Source organism: Astyanax mexicanus, chromosome 4 (assembly GCF_023375975.1).
Source record: "Astyanax mexicanus isolate ESR-SI-001 chromosome 4, AstMex3_surface, whole genome shotgun sequence".
NCBI lineage: Eukaryota > Metazoa > Chordata > Actinopteri > Characiformes > Acestrorhamphidae > Astyanax > Astyanax mexicanus.
In genome coordinates, this window is record NC_064411.1 from 8,623,395 (window position 1) to 8,646,491 (window position 23,097).

Consider the following 23,097-nt stretch of genomic DNA (forward strand, 5'->3'; position numbering starts at 1 on the left):
AGTTCCAGAGTTGCTACTGTGCACTCGCTGCTTTATTATCTGTGGCTTTCTCTGCGTTGCTACTGTGCACTCTTTCTGCTTTACTATCTGTGGCTTTCTCTGCATTGCTACTGTGCACTCTTTCTGCTTTACTATCTGTGGCTTTCTCTGCGTTTCTACTGTGCACTCTCACTGCTTTACTATCTGTGGCCTTCTCTGCATTCCTACTATGCACTCTCACTGCTTTACTATCTGTGGCTTTCTCTGCCTTGCTACTGTGCACGATCACTGCTTTACTATCTGTGGCCTTCTCTGCATTCCTACTATGCACTCTCACTGCTTTACTATCTGTGGCTTTCTCTGCCTTGCTACTGTGCACGATCACTGCTTAACTATCTGTGGCTTTCTCTGCGTTGCTACTGTGCACTCTCACTGCTTTACTATCTGTGGCCTTCTCTGCATTCCTACTATGCACTCTCACTGCTTTACTATCTGAGGCTTTCTCTGCCTTGCTACTGTGCACGATCACTGCTTAACTATCCGTGGCTTCCTCTGCATTGCTACTGTGCACTCTCACTGCTTTACTCTCTTTGGCTCTTACTGCATAACTATCTGTGGCCTTTTCTGCATTCCTACTGTGCATTCTTCCAGCTTTACTATCTGTGGCTTTGTTTGCCCTGCTAATGTGGACTCTTTCTGCTTTACTATCTGTGGCTTTTTCTGCATTGCTACTGTGCATTTTTCCTGCTTTACTATCTGTTGCTTTTTCTGCGTTGCTACTGTGCACTCTTTCTGCTTTACTATCTGTGGCTTCCTCTGCGTTGCTAGTGTGCACTCTTTCTGCTTTACTATCTGTGGCTTTTTCTGCATTGCTACTGTGCATTTTTCCTGCTTTCGTATCTGTGGCCTTCTCTGCTTGCTACTGTGCATTCTTCCAGCTTTGCTATCTGTGGCTTTCTTTGCCCTGCTATTGTGCACTCTTGCTGCTTAGGTATCTGTGCCTTTTTCTGCGTTGCTAGTGTGCACTCTTTTTGCTTTACTCTCTGTGGCTTTTTCTGCATTGCTACTGTGCACTCCTGCTCCTTTACTCTCTTTGACTCTCACTGCATAACTATCTGTGGCTTTCTCTGCGTTGCTACTGTGCACTCTTTTTGCTTGACTATCTGTGGCTTCCTCTGCATTCCTACTGTGCACTCTCACTGCTTTACTATCTGTGGCTTTTTCTGCGTTGCTACTGTGCATTCTTACAGCTTTACTATCTGTGTCTTTCTCTGCATTCCTACTGTGCATTCTTCCAGCTTTACTATCTGTGGCTTTCTCTGCGTTGCTACTGTGCATTTTTCCTGCTTTCGTATCTGTGGCTTTCTCTGCGTTGCTACTGTGCATTTTTCCTGCTTTCGTATCTGTGGCCTTCTCTGCATTGCTACTGTGCACTCTCACTGCTTTACTATTTGTGGCTTTCTCTGCGTTGCTACTGTGCACTCTTGCTGCTTAGGTATCTGTGGCTTTTTCTGCGTTGCTACTGTGCACTCTTGCTGCTTTACTATCTGTGGCCTTCTCTGCGTTGCTACTGTGCACTCTTGCTGCTTTACTATCTGTGGCTTTCTCTGTGTTGCTACTGTGCATTCTTACAGCTTTACTATATGTGGCTTTCTCTGCATTCCTACTGTGCATTCTTCCAGCTTTACTATCTGTAGCTTTCTCTGTGTTGCTACTGTGCACTCTCTCTGCTTTACTCTCTTTTGCTTTCACTGCTTAACTATCTGTAGCCATTGACAGTATATATTAACTGGACCAAGCCATCCCGCTGATTTCAACGGAGCCAGGTGAGGCCAATCGTGTCACTTCCTGATCGGCTTCTCGTGGGGCGTTAACCGGGAAAGTGAGAGATTGCGCAGGTGCCAGCATGACGTGAATCTTCTGCGTGCCATGCAAACAACCGTACTGTTTATAGGAGCGGCACAGAACTATTCACTCCAAAAAGAACACAGTGAGAACAGCTCCATTCTGTCCCAGAATGAGGCTTTTATTGAAGGAACAGCAGATATAGACTAGAATTACTGATAGCCAATATCACGGATTTACTGAAAAATATTCATAATTTGTCAATATAACAAGCATTTAGAAACTCTGTAATGATAATTATTAATGTGTAATATAAACTTTAGTTCTATCTATACATTATAATTCTCATGGCCTATCTTACTTCTATTTACTACTATCTTACGTGGGTTTTCTTGCTTATGGCTCCAATCCATGGGAGAACCTGAAAACAGCTTAATGTACTAAATCAGTGAACACCAAAATAAACTCTTTTATTACTCTTCATTACTACTCTATACTACTGTAAGGATGAACTTATACTCAATTAGGAAGTGGTACATTTTACATAAAGCTTTTTTTCTTTTCATTGAAAGCTAAAAAAAATCATTATTGAGTGTTTAAGTATTTGTTAGGTCATTTGTCTTTGGTGAAATTAATAGCTAAAGGCCAGAGTAAACCTACAGGTCAAATGCAAACATAAACATTGTAATACCTTGTAGTGTAAAGCCCTTAAAATATTAATAATATGAACCGATCTACAAATGATAGTTATGATAAAGGACATTCCAGAAACAATAACAACAAAACAATATAATACATGATCAAATAGAGAGTGCACAAAAATGAGAAATAACAATGACAACTTGTAGGAATTCATAAAATGGACACAAGCAGGTACCTTGATGTTTAATTTTATTAATCACTTCAGCTTCATCAGCTGTTTTACAGATGTTTAGAATAAATATACAATTAAAGGGAAAAAGGGAGAGCAAAACGTAACTAAATAAATTACAACAGAAATAACATTGTATTATATTTGCATAATAAGAAGTTACTTTGACCCTGTTCGACGGCAATCGGCTCCAAACTTTTGAATTTAAAGGAGCAATCTTATTGGTTATTGTTCAATTATTAGTTCAAAGACACCCCTAAAAGAATGGAAGTGAATGGACAGCTTAGCTCAAATGGTCCTCTTATCCCTCAGCAGCACACGTACGGTGGCACGTTTTGGAAGGGAAAAGCTGGGGGCCTGATAGCAACCACCTAGTAATGCCTTAGCAACCATCTAGCAACTGCTTAGCAACATATTAGCAACCACCACTGACATCATGTCACCCTCCTAGCAACACCTTAGCGACTGCCACAGACACCATAGCAAGCACCTAGCAATGATCACAGCAAATGGTGGGACCCACTTTAGCTGTGCAACCATCCTGCGTTTTCTTCAGGAAATGTACTTTTGTTGTTATTCTTAGCTACCTAGCTAAATGTTAAAACATGCCATTTGCCGTTTTAATGACTATTATTATTGGTAGCTATTGTTAGAAATACACTTTAATTTTTTTTTCTATAATCAATAACTTCACTATAATTAATACTAATCAAGCTAAGGAAGTATAAACAAATGCATTACAAATAAAGGTGTGATAGTACGGTAGGCAACATTGCTTGACATAAAGCTTGCCCCACTGACCTAGAGGACAGCTAAAGGGAAGGTGTTGACATGTTATGGGCAGAGTGGAGAAAGGAGGCTGAAACATTGGACACAAACTCATTGTGTTCTGTAAAATACTTCTTTGTTTTAACAGTCCGTTACTTGCAAGATCTGGCCGTTAGTCATTAGGTTGTTAAGCAAACTGTACTTGTAAGACAGAAATGAACTGAGACAGACAACTTCTGATCAAGACCAGCCAGAACCAGTTTTTGGGGAACTGACCAAGGTGCCTTTCTCCGTGACCTTGAGGTGGGTTTTGTCTGTAAATGCTCATGTCTGTGAAATTATCTTTGAACTTCTTCTCTTGAACTCCTTGTAAGTGGAACTCGGTCCCAGAGCTCTGTTTTAATAAATTGTTAATTGCTGAAGATAAAGTATCCTGTCTCTCTCTAAATTATCTCTACTTTGGGATTCCATCAAAAGAATCCAGGGGAACGCACTGGAGACGGCGCAGAGGGTAGTGCAGTTTTCCCAACACCATCCTGACTAACGTACAAACAAAGCATTTGCTGTTTTACTGACCATTATTATTCTTAGCTAGCTAGCTAAATGTTTAAATAGGCCATTTGCTGATTTACCGATCATTATTATTTGTAGCTAGCGTAGCTTAATCTCCAGAACACAGCGTTTGCTGTTTTTCTTACCATTATTATTGGTAGCTAGCCTAGCTAAATGTCCTAACACTGTGTAAAGCTTTGTGTAAAACTTTTAAAGTTTAACCTGACATGACCACTAATTCTGTAAACCCTTATTATGTGGTTGACTCTCCTTTGGCAGCAAAAACCTCAGCCAAACATTTCCTGTAGCTGCAGATCTGACCTGCACAACGATCAGGAGGAATTTTGGACCATTCCTTTTCACAAAACTGTTTCAGTTCAGCTATAATATTATGGGATATCTGGTGTGAATCGCTCTCTTGATGTCATGATGCCATAGCATCTCAATTGGACTCTCCAGAAGGCGTATTTTCTTCTGTTGAACCCATTCGGTTGTTGATTTACTTCTATGTTTTGGGTCACTGTCCTGTTGCATCATCCATCCTATGTTGAGCTTCAGTTGGCGGACAGATGGTCTTAAGTTTTCCTGCAAAATGTCTTGATAAACTTGGGAATAAATTTTTCTGTTGATGACGGCAATCCGTCCAGACCCTGAGGCAGCAAAGCAGCCCAAACCATGATGCCCCCCCACCACATTTCACAGTTGGGATGAGGTTTTGATGATGGTGTGCTCTGCCTTTTTTCTCCACACATAGCATTGTGTGTTCCTTCCAAACAACTCAATTTTGTTTTAATCTGTCCACAGTATATTTAGCCTGCGTTCTTGTTTCGTGTTTTCCATTGTAGATTTGTCAACAAAAATGTTAGCATGTGCCAGAGATTTCTGTAAGTCTTTAGCTGACACTCTAGGATTCTTCCTCACCCCATTAATTATTCTGCACTGTGGTCTTGCAGTTATCTTTACAGGATGACCACGCCGGGGGGAATAGCAGCAGTGCTGAACTTTCTCCATTTGTAGACCATCTGTCTTAACCTCTTATCAAGGTTTTAAATATACTTTTGTAACCCTTTCCAACTTCATGCAGGTCAACAATTATTGAATGTAGGTCTTCTGAGAGCTGTTTTGTGTGAGGCATGATTAACATCAAGCAATGCTTCTTAAGAACAGCAAACTCAAAACTGGTGTGTGTTTTTATAAAGCAGGGCAGCTTTAACCAACACAGCCAATCTCATCTCATTTATTGGACTCCAGGTTGGTTGACTTCTGGCTCCAATTAGCTCTTAGAAAAGTCATTAGCCTAAGGGTTCACATATTTTTCCACCCTACACTGTGAATGTTAACGTGTTGTGTTTAATAAAACCATTCAAACATATTTTTTTATGTGTATTAGACTGTGTTTGTCTATTGTTGTGACAGATGAAGACATTTAATGACCAGTTCATGCAGAAATCCAAGTAATCCCAAAGGGTTTACATTGATCCTCAGCAGACTAAAACAAGTATCCAGCAGCTGGAGAAAGGAAACCTGATCTTCTATGAGGAAGATCTAAGAGAGAGTGGAATCGATATTAGAGAAGTGTCTGTGTACTCAGGAATGTGTACCCAGATCTTCAGGGAGGAACATGAGCTGCACCTGGGGAAGGTCTTCAGCTTTGTACATCTGAGCGTTCAGGAGTTTCTTGCTGCTTTATATGCATTTCTCAACTGAAAAATTCCAAAAGAACAATCCACTGAACAACAAACAAGTAAACTCTTCAAGTTTTTCAGCAAGTCAACAAAGACTGACATCCTCAGCAGTGCCATAGACAGAGCCTTACAGAGTGAGAGTGGACACCTGGACCTGTTCCTTCGTTTCCATCTCGGTCTCTCACTGGAGTCTAATCAGACTTTATTACGAGTCATACTGACCCGAAAAAAGAGGATATCTCACAGCAATGAGGAAACGAGGAGGTGGACCTGGAGGAGTTTAACCTGAAATATGTTCAGGAAAGTGTCTTCTGAGGCTGCTGCCAGTAGTTAAAATATCCAGCTGTATAAGTATTTTCATTCAGGCCTTCACACAGTTTTTAATCAACTGCTGTGTGTAGAATCAGTTTCCATTCAATCACTGGTGGATTCACATTATTTACATTATTAAATACATACATATAGCATGAATTATCCTGTGTGTGTAATAATAATTAAACCCTCATTTAATGCAAATAGTACATTAAGTTTCTGTGTTAGACTAATCATATACAGTTTTAAGAAAGAAGTTTGGAAGTTATGAAGAAGTTATGTTACATGTTTTAAAAATAAATTCCCACTCCTTGTAGATCCATTCTAAATTAGCACTGTGTGATTTGAATGAAAAATCATCTCTCAGTATGCCTGAGAGCAATGATGATTAGCAGTATATCATCATGAAAATTTCATATAGAACATACATTTCAAATGTATCTATTTATTTCTAAAATATATGTGAGCAAATGTGTCTTTTTTCCAGAGCTTAACTGGGAAAATAGAATAAATTCTCAGTCTCCAAAAAGCCATGTTCTTTTTGTTTTGTTAAACATTTACCTAGTCTATTTTAACTCATTATAATCTGTCCCAGAGCTTTTGGTGAGTTCTTTTAACAGTCAATAAATTTCACATTTTAATTCTGTTTTCTTTTTTTGTCAATACATTCAAATATTCTCATTTGGATTTATTGTAAAATCATTTGTTTATTCTTATTTTTCAGACTAGCATGTGAAAATCTGGAATCGGTTTTAAACCTGGAAAACTCCTCCCTGAAAGAGCTGGACCTCAGTAACAATGACCTGCAGGACTTAGGAGTGGAGCTGTTCTCTGCTGGACTTAAGAGTTCACAATGTAAACTGCAGATTCTCAGGCAGTGTTTCAGTTTATCAAAGACCAAAATAACAAACAAGACAATAAATGAAAACAGAATTAACTAAAGAAACTAAATTACACAGAAGGATGTGCAAGGCTGGTCTCCGCAGGATATTCTTTCCAGGTTGGCAAAAGAGAGAAGCCCAAAAATCTTTCCCTGCTCTGGCTTCTACAGAATAAACACAAAAGAAAACTGCATAATCAGGCCCAAGGAGAAATAATAAGACCAGGCATTCTAATGTGAAGTGATACCTGTATTTAGGGTCAGTGTTTTTTTTCCACAGTAATTGTACTTTTTATGCACATTTCCTTTCTTTTATCCATGTCTGTCTGATCCTAATAAAATCACAATTGACTTATTGGCACCCCTGAATTTAGTATATGTACTCTCAATAGCCATTGTGAATGTAATGAGCAGTGTTGGGCACGTTACTTTGAAAAAGTAATTAGTTATAGTTACTAGTTACTTCTCCAAAAAAGTAACTGAGTTACTAACGGAGTTACTCCACTATAAAAGTAACTAGTTACCAGTAAAAGTAACTATTGCGTTACTTCGCCCTGTAAAAATAAATAAATAAAGAATAAATAAAGAAAATAAATGATGTAATTACTATTATTATTAGAAAAATAACAAACAAAAATAAACCCAAAATGTTGACAAAAATATAGGCTAACGAATAAAAAAAAAAAAGAAACGAAAAAGTCCACAGGACCACAGAAAATTACTAAGACATGTAATACTGAAAAAAAAAAAACGGAAAAAACAAATACACGTCTGGGGATAAAAATTAAACAAACCAAACCACACTCAAAGAAATAAATGTATATATAACAAAACAAAAGAATGGACAAAAACAACAATCCTTTAAAAAAACTCATTTAAATCCATTAAAAAACTCATTTAAAACAATCACAGGCTTTTTGCGCAGAATAATAAAAGTTTCGGTTAGTTTCAGTTTCAAATCATGAAAACAGCTCACCAAAACCTCAACCTATCCTTTATATTTGACAATATTTGATTAACTTACAGGTCCTTACTTATTTTTATTTAACTGAACTGAGTTGTAAATTATTTATAGCCTCGCGCTGAATTCAGCTCCGCGCTGCGAAAGAGAGAGAGAGAGAGAGAGAGGCGCAGCGCATTTTGCCTGATTTCTCTTTATTAATTAACAGTACATTTGTTGGCTTTAGTAAGTTTAATAACATTAATTTTAGTATACTTGTCAGATCTTATTTATAAAAACTTTTTTTTAGAAGACAGAGGTTATTCTGCGCGCAATGCCGCGCCGCTGCGCCAAGCACCACTTTGCGTGCCTGACATTTCAGAGCGCTGTACGAGATTTTAATTCATGAATTAATATATTTAATATTTTAATAAATTTGCCCTGGTGATAAGAAACGAATGCTAACATATAGCGTTATATTTCTGTGTATTTCAAATGTTTTAAGTTTTATATAATTGACGGGCAGCACCACGCGCCAGATTGACAATGTGCTTTGTTTTTCAGATATAAAAGTGAAATTCAGTTAAATAATAGCAAAGTTAACTAAAATAAATTTATGTTCAGTCAAAGTTATTTTCTCTTTTAATTTTCCATTTCAAAACTCCAGCATTTGAGTGAGAATAAGCATCTGTTGAATTTTTTAAACAGCAGAATGCCTAGTTAGTCTGTGTACTAAACATAAATATAAATCCTTATAACTGACAGAAATAAATATAACTAATAATAATTTATAGTTACAGTGCAGATTTTTAAGTATATATATTTTTTCATAGTTGATTGCTGAAGGCTCTGGGTGTGGTTTATTTTTATGTGGTAAAGATGTGATGGTATGGAGTATTTTAGAGCGCAGGGTGAGCAATCGCGCTAAGCTTTTTTCCGCCGCCAAGATAAAAACACGCCAGAAATTTACCTCAACACACATCATTTCCAGACCACCACGCCCATCGGTGTTAATATATTCCAAAGTCCAACGCTATTTTAAGGACGCGTGCAAGGCCTAAAAATAGACTGTTGACGGGTGGCAAAGCGCCACGCTACACGCCTTGTGCGGGGTGTATGATAGGGCTCTTTGTCTGTATGCGCAAAGTTAAAAAAAGTTCATTCAGCTGCTAAAGTAACGTGCAGTAACGGAGTGTCGAAAATGGTAACGGTGTTATAGTTACAGTCAGAGTAATTAGTTAGATTACTCGTTACTGAAAAAAGTAACGGCGTTAGTAGTTTATTTTAACGCCGTTACTCCCAACACTGGTAATGAGTAGGGATTTAAGAAGTAGTATAATACAGAAAAAATAATAAAGGGTGTCAACATTATTATTTTTTACACAAATTACCCCACCAAATTTGACCCCAACTTCCACCGTAATTTGCCCCACCCCATCCATTGTTTTCTGGCTGAATGACTACAACACTCCAACACAGACAAGACAATGATAGAGAAGACATCTAATGGTGTACGGTGTCCAGTTGTAACGCTCCGGAGCCAGTCTCAGTTCAGACTATAGAGAGCGGACCTGCTCTCCTGGATTGAAGAGTTCACACTGTAAACTGCAGATTCTCAGGTCAGTGTTTCTGTGATTTTTAATTTGAAATTTTTAGGGCTGTCAACGTTAAATTGTTAACACACGCTGTTAATTTGGAATTTGGTTACTATTTTTTTTACATACCTCCTCAAATCCAAACTCACACCTGCAATTTTTCTAATACATGGGAGAACTTTAATTTTTTGAAGAATCAGATGGGTTATTCAAGACCTAACTGGAAAAAAACAGGAACAATGGTTCTTTACCTGGAATCTTCAGCAGGGGCTGCCCTACTGCACCTGTAGAGAAGAAAAGCACAAAACGTGTTAGACAAAAAAAACAACAAAAAATGTAAGAAAAAGTGAACACACTAAAATGAACCACATGAAAAAAAGCACAGAATACAATAATTTTAGCACATTTTAGTGCCATTTTGGCACTGCAGTCTAAGGGTGAATCCCATTTCTCCCCTTGGCCCTACCCCTTACCCCTACCCCTCTGTTTTGCGTGTGCACGTCAAGGGGTAGGGGTGTCCCGATTCCTGTTAGGATGAAGTGGTAGGGGTAAGGGGTAGGGCTAGTTAGCCCTTCAAACGGAGATTTTCCAGACCCACACTTCGTACCGAGGGGTATGAGAATGACTGGCAAGATGGCGGAACAAGCGACCAAAGAAAGTATTTTCCATGTTAAAAATTACGATTAGCACTGTATTACCTTAGTTTATTGTGTAGTTTTGATGTTTTATGGCTGAATTCTTCGTAACAAGCATAAAAAGTTCGCTAGTAGTTCGTTTCGGTAGCTAGCTAGCTAGCTAACTTTCCCGTTCCACCTTAAATGGTGCAACAGACGGCAGGCGCTACCGCATTTAAGGCGGAACGGGAAAAATAATCAGTGCTAATTTCAGCTCCCCATCACAGAGGAATTAAGGAATGTACAATATTAATTAATTTCTGCACCTCCTGCCCCCTTTCTGTATACATACAATGCCCTAAAGTTAACTAGTTAACCAGCAGCTAGGCTACTGAACTTTAGCGCTCCACTGCTATCATCACATCAGCCCAGCAGGGTCACCTACACACCACCGCTAGTAGCCTGGTCATAAATCAGTGCTATTTATTTATGTATTTATTGTTCATTGACAAACGTCATTGTGATATACCAGTGATTCCTCTGTCACTGAGGACCCATATTCTTGCACATTATATTGTTTTTGTAACACATTACCTGCTCCAGGACCAGTGTTGGGAACCAGTGTGATATATAATTTCTAGTATATTATGGAGGCTATTTTCAATAAGATTCACCTTTCACCGGGTGCTTGAAGGGTTGTCCCAATTCCTAGGGGTAGGATTTTACCCCTTCCCCTTGTAACTCCGTTCCAAGGGGAAGGATTACACTCGAAAAGAAGGGGTAGGGGTAAGGGGTAGGGCCAAGGGGAGAAATGGGATTCACCCTAAGTCTAGGCTGGTCATCCCAGTGGGGTCCATCTCCTTTCCCCATCACACTGCCGGCAAGGTCACCTAGGAGAAAAAGAGAGGGGACACGAGCAGAAAGGGAAGCTAACTCTGTTGTTGCACACATAAACATCCACCCTGAACTTTTTCAAGTTGAATCGTGCCCCAAGACACAGACAACTACCTCCTTGCCGCTTATCCTCAAGCCCTACTTAGCTCCCCTGAGGTGTTCCGACCAGTGAGGCATGTCTCCAACAACTGGAAGATGGTGGACTGGAGCTTTAGTGCCCGGAAACCAGTCTGCATACTGGGGGACTCTAACTTGTCCCGGCTAACAGGACACACCTTTAAGGATCTGCAGATAGAAAGCTACCCAAAGGGAACATTTAGACACGCTGAAAATGTTCTACACAAGGCCACAGTGCATGACAGGGTTCAGTCTGTCATCCTGGCTTTTGGCATCAACCATTGTAGCCAAAGGTGTCGGGAGACTGCAGTAAAGCAGCTATAAAGGCAGCGGTGGATACATTTCCAGGGGCAGCTATTTTTTCCTAGAGCCTCAAACTGGAGGAACAGGAAATACTGACAGGTCTTAATAATCACATTAGGAGAAATTTGGCCTATGTATCACTGCTACCAGCCTCCCAGTGTAAAGCCACTCAGGACAAGATACACTGGACACTAACGTGTGCTAGAGCCATGCTTGAACAGTGGGCCAAACACTTAAACTTGGCAGACCTTCGAACCCAAAACCGGTTTCCCAAAGGGGCGATGAGGTATTAAACCTATCAATATACTACGTACCCACTGTAAATCAATTAAAACTTCTAAATAAAGGCATAACATTTATCCCCACACCCAAAATAGATTTAAATATGAAAAAAAAAAACTTAATCTAAAACATATTTTATGTATGATGAGGTATCCGATCATCCTCCTTTCACCCCAAAATCGAGCTGGATGCTCAAACCTTCTTAGGTTCCTAACACAATTAGAAAAATCATAAGAGCTGACAAATATGCTGTAAAAAATGTACCCTGGAACATTAGTGAACCCCCTAACCTCAATCTAAATGAGCAGCAGTCCCTACTACAATTACGCTGTGATAACTCCATTATAATCAACCCCGATGATAAAGGCAGTGCCACAGTAATTATGGATAGGGACACCTATAGAGAGGAAGCAGACAGACAATTAAATCAGCAAGAATATTATAAAGAACTCCCTGCAACTATTTTTCTAGAGACGTTCCAGAGTTGCTAGTGTGCACTCTCGCTGCTTTACTATCTGTGGCTTTCTCTGCATTGCTACTTTAATTCAGTAATTCAGTTCAAAAGGTGAAACTCATATATTATATAGATGAATTACACAACAGAGTGATCTATTTTAAGTGTTTATTTATTTTATTATTGGTGTTTATGGCTTACAGCCAATGAAACCCAAAAATCAGTGTATCAGAAAATTAGAATATTATATAAGGCCAATTACTTTCTGCAGTGTGGACAGTGTGCCAAGTCCTGTTGGAAAATGAAATCTGCATCTCCATAAAAGTTGTCAGCAGAGGAAAGCATGAAGTGCTGTAAGATTTTGTGGGAAAACAAAACTGCACTGACTTTAGACTTGATAATAAAACACAGTGGATCAACACAAGCAGATAACATGTCTCCCCAAACCATCACTGATTATAAGTAAATTTTAGTTTTCCAGCAGGACTTAGCAAACTGTCCACATTGCCAAGAGTTCGCACTCAAAAAGTTACACGAGGCCATCAACAAGCAGATGACCGCGCGACCAGAGGCTGTACTCATTGTTGCAGGGGACTTTAACCGGACAGACTTTAAAACTTTTTGTCCAGCATTATTTCAGCACACTATACATACTTCACGCGAAAAAAAAACCCAGACACAGGAAAATTGCTACACAAACATCCGGGATGCCTACAAAGCCCTCCCCGACCCCCTTTTGGCAAATCAGATCACTCCTCCATTCTGCTTCTGCTCACCGACAGGCAGAGGCTGAAACAAGAGCCGCCCATCACCAAGGAGCTGCCCCGTTGGTCTGACCAATCGGAAGCCACGCTTCCAAAATGTTTCGATCACGTGGACTGGGAGATGTTCCGTGATTCATCAAGCAGCATCCACGAGTACACCGACACAGTCACAGCCTTCATTCGCAAGTGCTTGGATGAAGTAGTGCCTTCCAGATCAGTGCGTGTCTTCCCCAATCAGAAGCCCTGGCTAAACCGCGACGTCCGCTCCGCTCTCAGCGTACGCAGAGCCGCTTTCAGATTTGGGAATACAGAGTATAAGCGAGCCAGCTACGCTCTCCCTAGGACCATACAAGCGGCCAAACGTGGGTACAGAGAGAAAGTGGAAGCACAGTTTAACACAGCCAACACCTGGAGCTTGTGGCAGGGTCTGAACAACATTACTGGCTACAAAAGAAGCTCTCACACTCTGACCAGCACTGAGCTGAAGGAGGAGCAAAACCGCTTCTATTCTTGTTTTGAGGCAGATCACTCTGCGCTCCCAGAGTGTGCCCCGCCCACCGCTGATCCCAACCCACCCTCCATCTCCGAAGCTGACGTGCGCACAGCGGGTAAATCCATGCAAGTCAGCTGGTCCGGACGGCATTCCCGGGAGAGTGCTTAAAACCTGTTATAGAGAACTGGCAGGAGTCTACACAGACATTTATAACACCTCACTCTCTCTCAGTTGTGCCAGCTTGCTTCAAACTGGCCACCTTTTTGCCAGTTCCAAAGACTGCCCACACCACCTATCTGAATGACTGGTGACCTGTTTCCCTAACCTCCATCATAAGTAAATGCTTTGAGAGGCTGGTTAGGGATATCATCAGTTCCTCACTGCATGCCATCCTGGACCCACTACAGTTTGCATACAGGTGGAACAGATCCACTGATGATGCAATCACCCTGACCCTGCACACTGCCCTCTCTCATCTGGACAAGAAGGACACGTATGTGACAATGCTGTTTGTAGACTACAGTTCAGCATTCAACACCATCGTTACCTCGAGGCTCGAAGTCAAGCTCCGGGATCTGGGTCTGAACAGCACACTGTGCAGCTGGATCCTGAACTTCCTGTTGGACCGACAGCAGGTGGTTAGGATGGGCAACATCACATCCTCCCCACTGTGCTCAACCCGCTCCTGTATTCCCTGTACACCCAAGACTGCACAGCTTTAATGTCATCATCAAATTTGCTGAAGACACAATTGTTGGCCTGATCTCCAATAACGACGAATCGGCCTACAGAGAGGAGGTCAACATCCTGTAATAGTGTAAGTTATTACGTTTGTTGTTATTGAGTGTATTTTGTATAGCGTTTACAGTAAAGCTATCTGTATGTCTTATTTTATATTATATTTTATTATTATTCTTGTAAATATTGTTCTCTGCACATTGGTGGGAATCTGCACCTTAGTGTTTCACCCATTGTACACCTGTACTCTGTTACGTGACAATAAAAATCTTGAATCTTGAAAGCCAGGTTCTTTCTGTTTAGTTAAACATTTACTTGGTCTACTTTAACTCATTATAATCTGTCCCAGAGCTTTTGGTGAGCTGCATGCCTACGCTCATCACAGTAAAGTGGAGGTTTCTGCATGTTCACTATTTCAGTATAAAGAAACACAGGTTCTTTAGACAGAAAATACATTTCACAGTTCAATTCTGTTTTCTAGCCTCATGTAATCTTGGAGTAAAGACGTGTGAAAATATGGAATCCGTTTTAAACCTGGAAAACTCCCCCCTGAAAGAGCTGGACCTCAGTAACAATGACATGCAGGATTCAGTAGTGGAGCTGCTCTCTTCTGGATTGAAGAGTTCACACTGTAAACTGCAGCTTCTCAGGTCAGTGATTTTTCATTTGAATTTTTTATTAATTATGCACATATACAGAATAACAAATTTGTAACAAGATAGAGAGAAATATTTACAAAACAGACAAGCAACATATAATAGGACAAGACAACAGGGGTGTTATTGTAATAGGTATTGAGCAGGTATGTTTAAGAAAAAAAGAAAAAGTGTTTACAAAAACAAACAGGGGAAGGGATCAGCTCTGGATAAAGTTCAAAATGGGGACCAGATGTTGTTTAGTGATTAATATTGTATTTTATGGTAAATGTGCGTCTTACCAAATTGGAGTGTTCAGTTAACGGGTTGTACCAGTGCTTTAATGATAGTTTAGTTCTGTCTTTTCAGTTGAGTAGGATAATTTTTTTAGCCAATGTCGTAGAAATAAAGATGAATTTTGAAGAAATTTTTAGGTTGATGAAGATGAAAAGTCCCCAAGCAGGGCTACAGAAGGAGTAGGATGTTGAGGCTCTTGGATAGCTCTTCCATGACCTCTGACCAAAACGGTCTGACAAGGGGGCAGTTCCAGAATGCATGATGGTGGTCGTCTAGTGTGCTTGGACAGTGTGTACAGGTGTTGGTGTCGGTGAGGCCCATCAGGTGAATTTTATAGGTAGTGAAATGTATTCTATGTAGTATTTTGTATTGAATTAATTGTATATTAGAATTGGGGTTTTATTAGGTTTGAGAATTAGTGTAATTAAAGCTGTATTCATGTGATGAGGTATTTGGAAATTTTGGAGGATTACAGTGATCATGTTGAAAAGAAGACGAGAAATTCTGCTCAGAGACAGTATATTGGGGGATGGTCTTGGGAACGAGGGGGAGGGGCAAAAGACAAAAAACACAAAATATGGAAGGGTATCATGAACATAAATAACAAAAAAACATGTAAAAACATCATATATGGTTTTATGTGTGGGCTGGGCCAAATGGAGATGAAGTAATGTAAATGTAAAAAAAAAATAGCTAAGGTACTTTCAGTGTTGGTAAGATGAATAAAGACTAAAGAAAGAAAAAAAAATAGTAGGAATAGTAATTAATATAATAATCATGGTATTGAAGCGAAAAAGAACTAAGTAGAAAAAGAAACATTGTATATATATATGTATTACAAACACAAACAAAGAATAATAATATACATATATGTATACACATATACCTACCTATACATATATACACTGATACACACACAGTTTTCTATTCTTGATTACTTACGTTTGCACACATGCACCACCACCTATATGTACTTCCATACTCACAGTCACACACATACACTCTCACACCCACTCACACATCGAACTGGATGAGAGAGAGAAAGAGAATATAATTCCAATTAAAGCCACGTTGTTATATTGAGGTCTCGCAAGAGTTTCCCATCTATGTACAGCAGTGGCAATTGCTCTAAGACTGCAAGGGAAGCTCAGCTTCCCCTAAAATGTAAAAAAACATAAGTGGTTAAATATATACTATTGTGTGTACATGTCACTGATTAAATATGCGCTGCACCGCACTGAACTTAGTTCAGAATCAGCTTCTCATCACTGGTAACGCCGCTGCTTTCCTCTCACTCATTCCCGCAGCTTCACAGCGCTGCTTTAAACAGTGCACAGACTTCAATAGCGGAGCAAAGCGCGCGGCGAAACGAAACGAGTCATTGGATAAACGCTGGGCTTTGTCCCGCCCATCGGACGCTCAGCGTCTCTGGGGGTCTATGGGGCAGTGGGCTGGCCTCGGACGCTGAGCTTCTGCATGATGATTGGATGGCGGAGTCCATTTTTTATTGACAGCGGAATGAGCGAATCAGCGATCTTTTAGTGTAAAACTCCGTGTTGGGAGCATTTTCATTGTGTTCTGAGTTGAACCTGAGACTTTCCTAATCCTTATAGCGGCATTTTCTTTATTAAAAACAACTAGCAACAAATCGAGCTTCTATTTCTGGTGCTTTTCTGTAGCTGCTTGTGTTTGGAGACTGACTTCTGTACTGTTGTCCATGCCTCTTGATGAAACCATCTCAGGACATAAATGAACAGGGGCCAGTAGTAAGTATTGTGTTATCATTAAAAATAATTAAAATTATTAAAATTAATAAAGGGATTATTTAAGGAAATTAAAACTGTGTGAAATAAATTTACGTGCATTTTTTCCTATACCAACTTTAAAGATTTTGCGTAATGTTTTTTTTACTGATCATTTTATGTTTATTCATGTCATTGCATCTTTTTTTTTATGTAATTGTTAAATGTAAAGAATGGGTACCTTTTTGTTGTGTAGTCAAAACTTAAAAATAATGCCTTTTGTTTACAAAAAAAAAAAATCTCAGGGAGAGCAGAATTTACGTATAAATAAAACTACATATGTTAAGATGTAGGCCGAAATTGAGCTTCCCCTCCTTAAAAGACCACCATCCGCCACTGATGTACAGTTTATCCACTGCGAGAGCGACCTTTTTTTCTATCTTTCTCCCGGTTTTGTTTTAGAACTAGTAGAAGTTTTTTCCACCGTTCCTGGATTTCACAGGGCAACTGGTTGTTTAGTCCATAGTTTGTTCCCTCAAGCTCTTTATCGCAACTCTTAACAAGTTCTTTTTGTTTGTAATGTTCAAATTTGGCGACGATCGGTCTTGATCTGTTGCTGTTATTTTTAACTTCAATGTGGTGGACTATGTGGAAAGTTATGTTGTTGACAGTGTCCTGTGAGTGTTTTAGCGCTGATTGCATAAATTCTTTTATTATATGCTCTAGATCTTTTTAGGGTCGTTCAATGATTCCAATAAAATACAAAGTTGTCATGCATGCTGCGGCCCTCAAGGTCTAAAATAGTTTCTTTCATTAGTTTGTTTTCATTTTTGACGGTTTCCTTCTCGGTAGTGAGTTTGTTGACAGAGTTTTAAGTCCTTGTTTTCAGCCTGCAGAGTGTCTATTTGTGACTGGGTTAACTCAATACTTGTTTTGAGCTCTTTTATGTCAGTGTGCATCATCTCAAGGATAGCGAGTTTTTCGTTAATAGAGTGGAGCAGACTGATCTGAGATTCAGTCCTCGTGCTGTCTTCCTTCGTATCAGTGGAACAGTCGCGTTGCCGATAACAGTAGTCGTCCAGGAAGTCCAAAATGTTATCCAGGGTTAAATTAAGGAGGTATTTTTCTTAGTTTACCATGTTTTCTTCCAGCAGCGTGATGCCGCCATGTTGGATTTCTCGTAGTCTCGCGATGGCATCGGTCTCAGGGCGTCTGGCAGAATTTAAATTAAAACACAAAATGGAAAATCAATAGCAAAGTCACATTTTGTGATTCAGTGTTTGGAGTGGACGGCACTTTAAATGCCAAAATTAAAAGGCAAAACCAAAGGATGATCAGCGCTGTCTACTGATGATTTACTTTTCTTTTTCCTCTTTTCTTTTTCTAATTCACCAGCAGGGCTACAACTACTGACCCTCCTGTCTCAGCCTTGTTCAGAAGCCTCGCAGCTTCAGGCATCTCTGAACCACGGATACTGGGGTTCGGTGCCAGGCGCCGGGAAACAGCAGTGACACATTGGTGTTTTTCGAGTTTACTCTGTTGAGTAAAACTCTTCCCACAGTCTGAGCAGTGGTACGGTTTCTCTCCTGTGTGAATGTGCTGGTGTTTTTTGAGATTACTCCGTTGAGTAAAACTCTTTCCACAGTCCGAGCAGTGATACGGTTTCTCTCCTGTGTGAATGCGTTGGTGATTTTTGAGATCACTCTGTGTAGTAAAACTCTTCCCACAGTCTGAGCAGTGATACGGTTTCTCTCCTGTGTGAATGCGCTGGTGATTTTTGAAATAACTTGGTGTAGTAAAACTTTTCCCACAGTCTGAGCAGTAATACGGTTTCTCTCCTGTGTGAATGCGCTGGTGTATTTTGAGAGTACTCTGTTGATTAAAACTCTTTCCACAGTCTAAGCAGTGATACGGCTTCTCTCCTGTGTGAATGCGCTGGTGATTTTTGAGTTTACTCTGTTCAGTAAAACTTTTCCCACAGTCTGAACAGTGATACGGTTTCTCTCCTGTGTGAACGCGCTGGTGTTTACTAAGTTCACTATGTGTAGTAAAACTCTTTCCACAGTCTGAGCAGTAATACGGTTTCTCTCCTGTGTGAATGCGCTGGTGTAGTTTGAGAGTATTCTGTCTAGTAAAACTCTTCCCACAGTCTGAGCAGTAATATGGTTTTAATCCTGTGTGAATGCGCTGGTGCAGTTTGAGAGTACTCTGTCTAGTAAAACTCATTCTACAGTCTGGGCAGTGATACGGTTTCTCTCCTGTGTGAATGCGCTGGTGTATTTTGAGATTACACTGTTTAGTAAAACTCCTCTCACAGTCTGAGCAGCGATACGGTTTCTCTCCTGTGTGAATGCGCTGGTGTATTTTGAGATGACCCTGTCGATTAAAACTCTTCCCACAGTCTGAGCAGTAATACCGTTTCTCTCCTGTGTGAATGCGCTGGTGTTTTGTGAGATCACTCTGTTTAGTAAAACTCTTGACAGAGTGCTGATGTTTCTCCATGTTGGGACTTGGCTTCTTTGTCTGTTAAATGTAGCAAACAATTTCTGCGTTTTCTGGAGATTCTTAAGGATGGCTTGTGCTTCACCTCTTTCTTAGTTAAACATCCTGGTTGTTGGTGATGAATTTCAGGAGAACGTTTTCATTTCTGGAAAAAAAAAAATGCAGTTTTATATTAAAATAAAAGCAGGTCAATTAACTAAAGAGAACTCAGAACTCAGTTACACTATACAGACAAAAAATACTGGGACATCTTCATATTAGCATAAAAGCTTCTGTATTTTTATCCCATTCTAAGTTCACAGTGTAAGGGGGAGCTGGTGGTCCTCCATCCACTAGAGCAAGGGTGGGCAAACTACGGCCCGTGGGCCACATCCGGCCTGTTGTTCTTTTTAATCCAGCCCACCGAAGAATTACCCGAATCAAATAATTTCATAATTATGACTGCATTATTTTGACCTTGTCGTGTAATGCCTGGCATTCCACCAGGTGGCGCGTTGTTGCATTAGGTGCGGTGATATATTGATTTCATTTTGCGAGCAACTCTCAGTTATTACTTTGCCACTGCTCTGAACCTGTCTGCAACAATGAGTGGGCCAAAGAAAAGAAAAGTCGACAGTGAGTGCAGAGTGTTTAATAAGGAATGGACAACAAATTCCTTTTCACTGAAGTTCAGTCGAAGGCTGTGTGTCTGATTTCCAAAGAAACCGTTGCTGTTTTAACGGAATACGACATCAGCCGTCACTATTATACCAAGCATGCTAATTACGCTAACAACCAGTCAACACAAGAAAGGACAGCTACTGCTAAGAGGTTGGTGGCTAGTTTTAAGGCACAGCAAAACACCTTTACCCGACAAGCTGCCATTCAAGAATCAAGTACGAAGGCAAGTTATTTGCTGGCATTCAAATTAGCAAAGACCAGCAAGCCTTTCTCTGAAGGGGAGTTTCTCAAAGAGTGTATGGTAGTTACAGCGGCTATCTTGTGCCATGAGAGCAAGGACAAATTAGCTTATCACGCAGGACAGTGACTCGCCGCGTTGAGCTAATTGACGAAGACATAGCTAGCAAGCTGTAAATAAAATTTACATTATATTCATTGGCACTGGATAAAAGTAGTGATGTAAAGGACACCGCTCAGCTTCTAATTTTTATCAGAGTGGAATCCCTAAGGGGGAAAACACGGGGAGAGGACTTGTATACGACAGAGTGTCGGAGGTGATCCAGAGGCACAAGCTACCCTGGAGTATGCTCTAATTTCCCTACACTGCATAATCCATCAGGAAGCACTGTGTAAATGCGTGCTGCAGCTTGACCACGTAGTGAAGCGAGTTGTAAAACTCGTTAACTTTATTAGAGCGAGAGGACTTCACAATCGTCCGTTTATTAAGTTTCTTGAAGAAACTGACGCTGATCACCAGGACTTGCTTTATCACTCTAATGTCTGCTGGTTAAGTTTGGGGAACACAGATTGGCTTTGTGATTTAGCTTTTGCTGTGGACATACTGACACACATGAAGGAGCTAACCGTGAAGCTACAAGGGAAGGACCAGTTTGTGCATGAAATGTACACAAATATCAAATCCTTCAAAACTAAGCTAGCTTTATTCTCAAAGCAAATGTCAAACACATCATTCGCTCATTTTCCAACACTGGCTATGTTGAAAGAGGCCCCTTGACATGTGAAAAAATACAGGAAATTACTGGATGACCTGCATGGGGAGTTCTGTCGTCGGTTCTCTGATTTTGGGAAAAGTCACTTTAGCTGGTGTCATGTCCCTTCACACAAGACCCTGAAACAGCGCCACAGGAGCTACAGTTGGAACTGATTGATCTCCAATGTGACACTGTCTTAAAGGAGAAGTTCAATTCTTTTAAAACTAGATGAGTTTTATGCTTCATTAAGCGCAGCCAAATTTCCAAACATCCAGAAGATGGCACAGAGGATGCTGGTGTTATTTGGCTCTACGTATGTGTGTGAACAGACATTTAGTGTGATGAACACCAACAAAGCACCCCACAGATCCCAGTTGAGTGATGAACACCTCAGATCTGTTCTGAGAATTGCCACAACAAAACTAACACCAGACTATGATACACTGGCAAAAAAGGGTGATCAACAACATTGTTCACACTGAAATTGACTGTAAGTATTTACTTAGTAATGCCTTTTTTATTTTTATTTTTGATATGTATGCATCTGGTGCTGGCCCGGCCCATCTGTCAAATTTTAAAAGTCAATGTGGCCCCAAGCCAAAAAGTTTGCCCACCCCTGCACTAGAGGAAGGCCACCTTTTGCCACTTGCAATAATCAGGCTGACATCTGTTTTGTGCCTTTATAAAGTCTGCCCACTGTTCAGACAGTCTTGATTCTGTTCTGGTTTCACTTTATGCTGAAGAAAGAAATAAAAAGAAAGAGTGATGTTACCCTTTAATCTGAAGCTTTCTACATTGATCACCTGACCAATGATGTCCGAAGCTTTTTTCTTTACACCAATTTATAAAAGATTCCACACATATTAACCAAAGACAGTAATCCAACTCAATGCTTCACAAACTTCAAAAATATTATAAACTAGTTTGATAACAGAGTTTAAAATTAATGAAAAGCTTTTACAAACTTATAAATGCATCAAATAATGCAGATAATAAAATAAGTGATAAATTGTACTATTGTGGAATAGTACAGTAGAAAACATGCTGTCAGCAGCTGAAATAAATATTTTTCTTTAAAATGTTACTTTTATTAAAAATTTAATCACATTGTTTGACACATCTATATATTTTTAACAAAATATTTTAAATACAGGTAACATTAAGTTTACATCAATTAACCTTGTTTACAACAGTAACAAACATTGTAAAATTATTGATTAGTGCTTCAACTAGTTATTAGATGACAATAGTTGACATTATTTACCATTAAATGTCTTAAACTAAAGACCTGGATCATAATTAATTAACAGGATCCACTTTTTTAAAATTGTAATTTAGTAATATGTGAAATATGTGAAAAGTCATTTAACAACTTATTTTAAATACTGTGGACAAATGTTTAAAAATCCACTAATTCTGATGCATTTTAATTCATAAAGCCAAATAAAATATAAATATTTCACAAGCAAAATGTTAGTTTCTTCAATTTAGTTTTTTCTGTTTCATCCATTCTGAAAAAATACGGTGCAAGTTTTTAAATTGTGTAATTTATGTAAAACTACTTTTACTATTCAGTAAAATAATAATTACTATTATTAATTATTATTCTTATTAAAATATCAGTAAAGGAGCAGCTGGAGACTGTATTCCACAGTAATGGTTTAACTGGGATTTCTTAAAAACAGTGGGGCTAAAGATAATGTAATTGTTTGTTTACTATTACAGTGAAATAGCACGTTTTCTGTTAAATAAGTGAGCCAATTAACGTTACTTCAGGAAATTACACCTCTTACCTGAACTTCTAATCACTATAATCACTATAATAACAAAATCTTTAGTTCTTACATTTAATAAGGAAAAAAACTATTTGGGCACCAATTTTAAGCAATATAGACAACATCAAATCTATAACAGACATTGAATAATCCATCTTCAGTGATTTACTTACTCCCTTTTTAGTTAAATATGTATTTGTTTGTAATTTATTTACACAATTAATTTAATTCTGTTACTCTTCAATATATATATATATATATATATATATATATATATATATATATATATATATATATATATATATACATATATACACACACATTTCCTCTCTCTCCCCCTTTACTTTTTTTTTTTTTTAACTGAAAGGAGAAGCTGTTGAACACCAAGGTGGGGTGGGGTGGGGTGTG

At 39.3% G+C, this 23,097-nt stretch overlaps 3 protein-coding genes across 4 annotated transcripts in view; 2 read left to right on the top strand and 1 right to left on the bottom strand.

Moving 5' to 3' along the window:
* Positions 1 to 23,097, top strand: part of LOC111190033 (zinc finger protein 239-like) — a 269,476-nt gene that overhangs the window by 196,570 nt on the left and 49,809 nt on the right. The window lies entirely within an intron of this gene.
* Positions 1 to 23,097, top strand: part of LOC125801252 (zinc finger protein 271-like) — a 37,929-nt gene that overhangs the window by 6,254 nt on the left and 8,578 nt on the right. The gene's annotated exons all lie outside the window — the stretch shown is intronic.
* LOC125801281 (zinc finger protein 239-like) lies at positions 15,860 to 19,403 on the bottom strand. Its single transcript, XM_049477742.1, has one exon. It carries the CDS (start codon positions 19,260 to 19,262, stop codon positions 18,144 to 18,146), a length of 1,119 nt encoding a protein of 372 aa, XP_049333699.1. The 5' UTR covers positions 19,263 to 19,403; the 3' UTR covers positions 15,860 to 18,143.

Coding starts and splice junctions, on each gene's coding strand:
- LOC125801281 (XM_049477742.1), bottom strand. CDS start 19,262: ATGGAGAAACATCAGCACTCTGTCAAGAGTTTTACTAAACAGAGTGAT.